Source organism: Gadus chalcogrammus, chromosome 15, assembly GCF_026213295.1.
Source record: "Gadus chalcogrammus isolate NIFS_2021 chromosome 15, NIFS_Gcha_1.0, whole genome shotgun sequence".
Lineage (NCBI taxonomy): Eukaryota > Metazoa > Chordata > Actinopteri > Gadiformes > Gadidae > Gadus > Gadus chalcogrammus.
This window is the reverse complement of record NC_079426.1, coordinates 7219728-7228544: the sequence shown is the minus strand read 5'-3', so window position 1 is coordinate 7228544 and position 8817 is coordinate 7219728. Positions and strand designations below refer to the sequence as shown.

At 47.9% G+C, this 8817-nt stretch overlaps 1 protein-coding gene across 1 annotated transcript; it reads left to right on the top strand.

Moving 5' to 3' along the window:
* Nucleotides 1-491: 491 nt before the first annotated feature.
* On the top strand, nt 492-5236 carry chchd1 (coiled-coil-helix-coiled-coil-helix domain containing 1). The gene is made up of 3 exons (XM_056609368.1): nt 492-805; nt 2836-2954; nt 4575-5236. Exons 1-3 carry the CDS (start codon nt 667-669, stop codon nt 4683-4685), a joined length of 369 nt encoding a protein of 122 aa, XP_056465343.1. The 5' UTR covers nt 492-666; the 3' UTR covers nt 4686-5236.
* Nucleotides 5237-8817: the final 3581 nt, after the last annotated feature.

Sequence of the window (8817 nt, the reverse complement as noted above, 5' to 3'; positions counted from 1 at the left end):
TACCACCTACAAGAGGGTTTAAAGGACGAAGAACCTCTCGATCATCCGCGGAGAGAGGTGCTTGGCAGAGACCCAGCAGAAGGGGGAGATATTATGGGAGAACCACTTAAACACAACACACCAGTATGAGGCCCATTGGAGTTCATCGTTCATAAAGGTCTACGATTGTTGATGCATTTAAACTGTGAATGAAAACAATCTATTTTCACCTCCCTCCATGAGGACATTGTTTCAGTTGACATGCAAATATTTACATTTTGTCAAGATAAACATTTCATTATGTTTAAATGCAATACATTTGACGGTTAAAATATATTTTAAATGATAAAAGGTTATAATTAGGTTCACATTTTATATTATTTTACTATGTAGTATTTTTTACTTATGTATTTGAATTTACGGTTGCAATAATAAGAGAGATTGATTAACAACCTAAGAGGGAACATAATTCACTTCACTCTAAATGCGCCCTTCACGACAGATGACTTCACGACACTTCACGGTTCCTCTTTACGGCAGTAATGGCGGCGCCCATCCTCCTATGACCAGAGGTGGCTGCGCTGGAAACAAACCTTCACTCTCCGACCAGACATCATCACAAAGAGACCATCAGAAATCTCTCCCTATCACCACCCCACCCCGGTACTGGGTGTTAGACCGCCGACCATGGCCATGCAGAGCGGCCAGGCCTTCCAGGAGAAGGTGGCCCGAATGCTGAGTAAGGAGCACGGGAAGGCGCTGCTGAAGCCCAACAAGCCGCTTGTCCTCAAGGACGAGGTGGCCAACAGGAAGATGAAGAAAGGAGGTATTATATGGATATATACATGGGGTTCAGGAGGTAGATCGGGTCGGCTGGTGACCCGAAGGTTGCTGTTTCGGTCCCCGGCTCCTCCTAGCTGAGTGTCGAGATGTACCTGAGCAAGGCGCCTCAACCTGACTGCTCCAGACGAGCTGACAGTCGCCTACCTTGCGTGTTGTTATCACTAAATAAGAGTGACACTTTTTTTGGATCGTGGATATTGAACTGTGTGTAACGCCTCATCACTTCAGGGATGTGCAATGATCGGCATAGGCTACTTTAAACCATTCAGCTCACAGCAATACACGTCATAATCATATATTGTAACCATAAAAAACAGTCAACAGTCAAACTCGTAAGAGCCGGTGACTCGCAGTAATAACCCTAACCCTTTGTGAAATCGTCCACTGCGTTCAGCACCGTTCAGTGGGGATGAACTTAACCTCTTTTCTAAAGTTTGAGCTGGTTTATAATAAGTTAATAACCATAATGATTCGCTGTTATGGATGTTGTTAAGTGAAGCCCTTCCTGGTCATTACTCTGTGAATGTGTGTTTTGGTCACATAAATCCCTGCTTTATGACAAGCAACGAGTGACTGTTTAAAGTGCATAAATGGATTTTTGAATATTAGTATTCTTATTTGTAGATGCAGAGTATTTTTTCTGATCCATTGCTTTTACTGAGCAGTGAAAACCCAGTAAGTACTATGCGTGGTGATATCACATGGGTGAAATTAAACCCACACTACTCCCATGCAAGGTTACAAAGTAAGCTAGAATCAGAACGTCATGCATAAGAATAAAGATCACATAAATGAACTTTTCTCAAAGCTGTGCCGCTCCAAACCTGCGTTGCGTTCAGCGGTCGTAGCTCGGTGCTGCCCCCTGTGGTGACTCCAGTGTACTCCCCTGGTGGTCGTTGTCCAAACATCCAACATGAGCCTGCGGTTCTGAGGGACGTTAAACCCTGCATTAACGAAAACACCCTTCAACACCCAGGCCAGGTTTGGAACCGCACGACAGTTGACATAAGGTTAGATTTACAGATCTGGCTTTTTTGCTGTTCCTACAAATACATTCCGGGCCAATGGCCATAAACCCTTTCCAACCGCCCCGTTTCTCGCCCTCTCTTGTAAACGTCCGTCGCTGTTGGCAGGGTTCCCTCCGGTGAGTGCCTGAGGTTTCCTCTGCGCTGAGCGGTGTTGTCTCAGTGAGTCAGAGCGGCGCTTCTGCACTCGTCTGGTGCTTTCTTTACCTCAATTCTCCTCGCTCTCCTCGCCGCAGGAATGTTGGTTTCAACCGCGAGGCGAGTTGCTTCCGTCATGCTCGTTCCTCTGAAGGGTTCAAATCAAACATTGATATATTCTCTCATTCTGTCTGACTTATTGAGACTATTCTGCTATTGGTCTCGAGACTCTGGACTCACCGCTACCATAGAGAGGAGTACATAAATACTTGCAATGCATAGAACGCTATGAGACACTAATGAATGAGATATCTTTAATAGGCTAATCACGACTCACTCCTACATTTAGGAGATTTATCAGACGCTGTTATCCAGAGCGACTTACAACCATTCACACATTTTCCACATTTCTACACATTCACGCACTGAGGGCGGTGTCAGCTATACAAGGCGACAGCCAGCTCATCGGGAGCAGTGAGGGTGAGGTGTCCTGCTCAGGGACACCTTCACACTCTAGCTAGGAGGAGCCGGTGATCGAACTAGCAACCTTTCAGTTTCTGCGAGAAAAAAATACTTTATATCAAACGATGTGCCAAAAAAGTCCCACGTTCTTTTGTTGAATATGGTTGTTAATTACATTGCCTGAAGGTGGATTATCTGTAGTGTTGTCTCGGCGTTGGTCCCACCCAGCTGTCAGTAAGATGGACTCGTTTAATCAACTTAGCAACGCGATGACTCGCGTCATTTCAGAAACCTTGTCGCTTTAGAAACGAGCGCAGGTGACTTCCTGTCCTCTGTTCCTCCACCGAGTGACACGGTGAACCCTGACCTCTTGTCCTCTGACCTCCAGAGGCCACGTGCATCACGGAGATGACCACCATGATGGCGTGCTGGAAGCAGAACAACTTTGTGGATGCGCTGTGCTCCACCGAGATGAGGACGTTCTACACGTGTGTGGAGAAAGCCCAGGTAGGGACGTCTGCGTGTTCCTGCGTCACACACCTCTCTCCCCAGGGCAGCCCGGGCCATCTGGTTCAGGACCAGGGAATCAAAGGGTACCTTACGCGATACGTGGCTCACGATAACGATAATATCGCGATTGAGAGTTAATCAATAGATAGTTAGACAATCCTTTAACGATCGCAATATATGTATAACGGTGAGTACAAAATGACTGTGTAAAGCTAATGTGCTAGTTACTCGTCTTTGGCTAGTTAACTTCTGTCCATGTTTCCTTCATTCATGTGTGGAGCGCCACCTCGAGGAGGTGGCCTTCATCTGTTAAGAGCACCTTATTTTATTAATTAAAATATCGATTTTTGGTGAAAGCGTATAGATTCTCGTATCACTCGAAGGGCGGCGATATGTTGCCGTATCAATATTTGGTCCCGCCCCAATCAATCAATCAATCAATCAATCAATCAATCAATCAACTTTAATGTCATTGCACAACGCTTCATCGTTACATTATGAAGACCACCAGGTTGCCCAGCTAGTGCAGACGTAGAGAGAGACCTGTGGAGGTCTGTGGCTTCTATATGATGCAGGCAGGGGGAGAGCTAGCTGCAGTGCTCTTCGTCTGACATGTTATGGCATGGGGGGGGGGGGGGGGCTAATTAGGATAAACAACATAATCTCAGTCGTTTCCTGGTCAGGGAGGAGTCACAACAAAACTCCCTTCTCTCTTTCTTCCCTCCCCCCTCTCTCTTTATGTCTCTCTACTGCTCGTTCCCATATGCCGTTTCCTGTGAGGTTTTCCTGCAGGTTTGGTTAATGCCTCCATTAGGCTAGCTCTGATTGTGGGTTTTCTATTGTTAGCTTTAGTGATGGAGTTGTTATGCTAATGATGAGGTTGTTATTGTGAGTGAGGAAGAAATGTCCACTGGTTGGTTGGTTTCTCCGTCTCATCTGTGATTGGCTGATGTGATTAATTCCTTTGGATTTCTTAATAATAACTTGGATTTATATTAAGCATTTGAAAGTACCCAAGGTCGCGTAACAAAAAGGGAGGGTAAAAGGGGGGGGGGGTTAGGGTTCAAATCCAAGCAACGGGGTTATTGGTGTTGAGGCCAGAGCCCTCTATGTGGTCCCCTTGACCTCTGTCTGTCAGACTAGGCTCAGCGTGATTCACATCCAGACGACTTTCAGTTTGGGACTTCGGGCAGGAAAAGGAAACGACGTGCAGAGAATGAGGGAAATGTGTTCCTTGAATGGTGCTTGGAGCTGCTGGAGCGTGGAAGTTCAAAGTCTGAAGTCCGTATGTACTGAGTACAGCACATTCTGATTATTTATCTACTATTTGTACTATGAACTAAACATTTCTATTCTGTATTCACGCTTTTAGGGAAGCTGCCTAGCATCTCCTTACATTTACATTCAGGGCGTTTAGCAGACACTTTTATCCTAAGTGACTTACAATCAGTACATTTGTCAACTCTTTGCCGTCTGTTGTATTGTATTAATTTTCTGTTGGCCCCTTGGGAGGGTTCTGTGTGATGAGAGGGGCTGAATTAAAAACCCTCAACCCCAGAATGAATGAATGAATGAATGAATACATAAATGAATGATCGTGAACTCTCTGTGTTGCAGCTGGACTCAAAGGCCAGGGCCTCACAGAGCAAGATGCAGGGGGGCCGCCTGCCGCCCAAACAGGCCTCCGCCCTGCTCAGGAGGTACCCCAACCACCGCACCGAGGTGTAGCTACACCACCCAACTCCGGAGGCACCCCAACACCAAGGTGGAGCAGCTACACCCTCCTTCAGAGAAACCCCTACCACCACACAGAGGTGGAGCAGCTCAGACTGGTCATGATTCATGCCTGGGATGGAACCTTTCTTCCAAGGATTCCAGGAGTCTAATTGGACACCGCCTCGGTCTGCGTCCAGAAGCCCCCCAGGTGGGCTGAGGCCGTGATAAGTCCTGAGAAAAGTGAAAATCGACCAACAGACTCTGACACTGAATGGGTTGATGTTTAACTTTTATGGAGAAAACTAAAGTGAGCATTCATCAACTCACTTTAAAACCTTCTCCATAGGATGTATAACGAAGAGGCCTCGGCCTTTCTAAGCAGGATATAAACTAAATGTTAAGCCCAGCATTGATCTAGTATGTATTTATCCGTCTTACTTGTTCAATAAAGTATCCATCAGTAGTTCTTATAATGTGTGTCATTGTGGCTTACCAAGGTACATTCTACTCGAGAGCAGAATTTAAAATATAAATTGTCAAGTGTATAGTTGGGGTTCAAATGAATACAAATAATACATGTACTCCTTGTTCGGTTCATCAGCTGTAGTAAAACAAAAAGTGCTTGTTTGGTCTTTTGTAGCGTTAAGCGATGAGTGGGTTGGGGTTGGAGGAAGGGTTCAGAGGTACAGTTGGTTGACCGGTAGAGTTAACGTAATTTGACTGGTTACCATGCACCGCTCTCTCGATTCTCGGATCATTTCTAAACGGCTTCTCCACGTCTCCGTGTAACGTGAGCCCTTCCCTCCAGCCCGATCACACCGGTGTCCAGATAGAGCCACCGTGAGCCAGGGCCTGCTGCAGGTTGGTTCGTCTAATTTCATCAGACGATATGAGCTGTGCGGTTGACGAGAGCTTCCTGGATCCCCTCTGCTGACAGGAAGTCTCCTGCGGTCTGAGGATACTCTCTGTGTTCTATTGACCGTTTAGGAAGCTTTAATCTAGAGATATTCCGATTCCATGTCGATTCCTGAACTTGAGTATTGGCCGCTACCGAGTATACACCGATACAGCATCTAGCATTGGAACTACTAATAGCACTTTTTCTGATTGAAGGCTTCTCTTACGATTACGGCAGTGTAAAGTCGGTTCACTTACTGTCTACAATTTTTTTTTTCCAGAATTAGATAATTGACATTTATAATCTATATTTATATGACATTTGTAATCTTGCAGTTAAGCATGAGCATCCATGTTTCTCTGACTTGCACTGCTTGGAGCTGCTCGACCGTGGAAGTCTGAAGTCCGTCTGTACTGAGAACAGTACATTCTGATTATTTATTCTGATTTACTACTCTCCCACTTGGTAGCTCGAACGCACGTAGGTCGGAGACGATCCGTTTCCCATTCCGACTTTCCCCCTCCGACCGTTAACGAACGCAGCACAACACCGTCGTGCTTTTGATGTTCTCAGCCTGTGGGGTAAAGGAATCATGTGATGGTTCGGATTGGCACATAGACTTGCATACCTGCCGATACACCATACTCTATTTTGGCAGTATCGGAGGAATTTCCGATACTCTTATCAGAACAACTCTACTTTCCTGAAAGTGACGTACAGTGAATTGGCGTGGCCTCGGGGTGTTCATTCCTCTGCCTTTAGAACGTGAAGATCCTCAGACGCTTCCCGTCTCACTCTGACATTGCTCTTTTCTTAAGATACTTTGTGTTTAAGCAGTGAGGCCTTTCCTGAACTACTCTGAACCTTTCTGGTGGCCCGGTCACTCCTCCACAGCCGTGACGTCTGCAGTGTCTGAGCGTGGTTCTCTACGCGAGCGGAGGGAGTTGTTTAGTCTGCCGGTCAGGAAGGATGTTGTCCGTCCGTCTGTCAGGAGATCGTCGGCCTGGGCTCTTCCTTTGTCTGGGCGGACCTCATTAGACCCCCCCCCCCAGCTGCTCGGACCGGTCCCCCGGCCCGCTCTGGCCGTCTCTCAGCGGACCCTCCTCACCCCTCCTCTGGGGGGGGGGGGGGGCAGAGGCGGGGGGGGTCAGATGGCCAAAGGTTTTCAGAAACACAGCCCCCCCCCAACCCCTGCTCCTCCTTCATCTGGAGGGGAGCTGGGCTGTGGTGTTGTTGTTGCGTTACGACTAAAGTGTTCCAGGATTTAGTGTTTACCAGCGGCTTCTATCCAACGCTGCTTACGGTGAATTGATGCTGCACGTTGTGGGTGGAGGAGGTGGAGGTAAGTGGCCATGTCCCTCAAGGGTGCCCACAGGTAGACTGAGGAAATTGGGGCTCAAGACTCACCTGTCCAGAGTTCACCTGGACTCTGCATAGCCTCCCCCCCCCCCCACACACCCCTCTTACGCACTTATTGTATGTTGTACGTCCTGGGAGTTAAAAATAGTACTTAGCATCTTATCCCAGCTATCTTTGTTGTGTACGGGGAATGGGTTAACGATTACTAGTGCTTGGCACTTGGTTCTATGAACATCCTTGCTGTACCGACAGCCATATATTGTTTCTCTTTCGTCTGACAAATGTTCTTAATGTAAGTCGCTTTGGATAAAAGCGTCTGCTAAACGCCCTAGATGTTAATGTAAATGGGGTCCTAACCCAGAACCCTCATCCCTTCTTTAGTCGCCCTTTGGTCCTTGTTGCGTTGACCCTCCTTTTCCTAGACCTCGGCTTATGTTAGACGGCCCAGAGCAGCAGCAAGCTCCTCTATAGGATGCTATGGTGTCATGAGTTGGCCTGTAAAGCACTTTGAGACTGTCACTATGAATAAGGGCCACACAAATACAACTGACTTGAAATATTTGAAATACTTAAAATATTTCCAATAGAGTGAAGCAGTGGAAACAGTGAACCACAGAAAGAGGTTAATACATTATTGACAAAAAGGACCTTTGTGCGATGGCTGAATATATAATAGCTACGTGTGGGAGAGCATGCGTGTTTCCACTCTGAAGAGCGCGCATCGCGTCATATGTTGATACCCTGACGTCCAGAATGTCCAGGGTTTGACCCTGGCTGACTCCGGACTCGGAGCATGAAGGGTGGCGAGTGCATGGTGGAAATATTGCGCACCATTTCCGCGGCTGACCCGCCTGACCCGTTCCTCGTAAACGCTCGGTTCCTCGGACACGTCATGTGTCCGCGGGAGGAGAAAAATAAAATGCGTCTAAATTTACTTTAGCTAGCACCTTCCGAAATACTAGACCCCGGACGCCACGAGGGGGTGGTGGACGGCGAGGTTCCTGGCGTGGCAGGGGCCCCTGATGCCTTTCCTATTCCGGTAGGGGCCCCGCCGTCTGATGTCTTATGACGGAAGGCTGCTGGGAATACTCAGCTGTGCCGCTGGGCTCTGGGTCCAAAGTACTAATTCTCTGGTCTTGATCGCAGTCCCAGTACGCCGTTGCTTTCCCCCAGTCCTCCACGGTTCTTTGCAGAGATTACATCACCGTCTTTTTGATGTGGGCCCCAGCCAGACAGGTTGCCAAGGAAAACAAACCCATGCCTCTGAACTTGCTCATTAACAGCCCTGCCTTAAGGCCTTATCAGCAGGGGAAAAGATAACAAAGCTTTCTCCCCGGCTGGGTCGCAAGTCTCAAGTCGAAGCCTTAATGACAACCTCTGAACCAGACACGTCTTGATTGGGCAAGTTTGTTGTTTCTGGGGGTCAGGGCGTGGCCTCGTGCAGTACCTATACGTCCGGTTCATCCGTTTGATTGACACGGGAGGAATCTGTTTTCGGCTCCTAGCGCTGACAGACCCGGTCCAGGTCCTAGACAGCGGGTGTCGGTCCTGGTCAGTGGTCCTACACAGCGAGCGGACCGGTGTGTCGTTGCGTCGCGCGCTTTTTAACCCGGAGTGGCGGTTCTCTGCGCCTTTACGCACGGTGATCAGTGAGCGATCGAAGAGGATTTAGTGGCTCATTGACGAACACGCGACCCGTTCACCGTCTCTAGACGTCAGTACACTTCATCAGAGGTGTGTCCACCTAGTGGAAGCTTAGTGTTTATTTGGGTCTTTCCTTCTAGCGCGTGTGTGTATGCGCTATAAACACCGCCCTCAAACGCATCCCGGTTGTGAGCGTGTGTGTGTGTGTGTGTGTGTGTGTGTGTGTGTGTGTGTGTGTGTGTG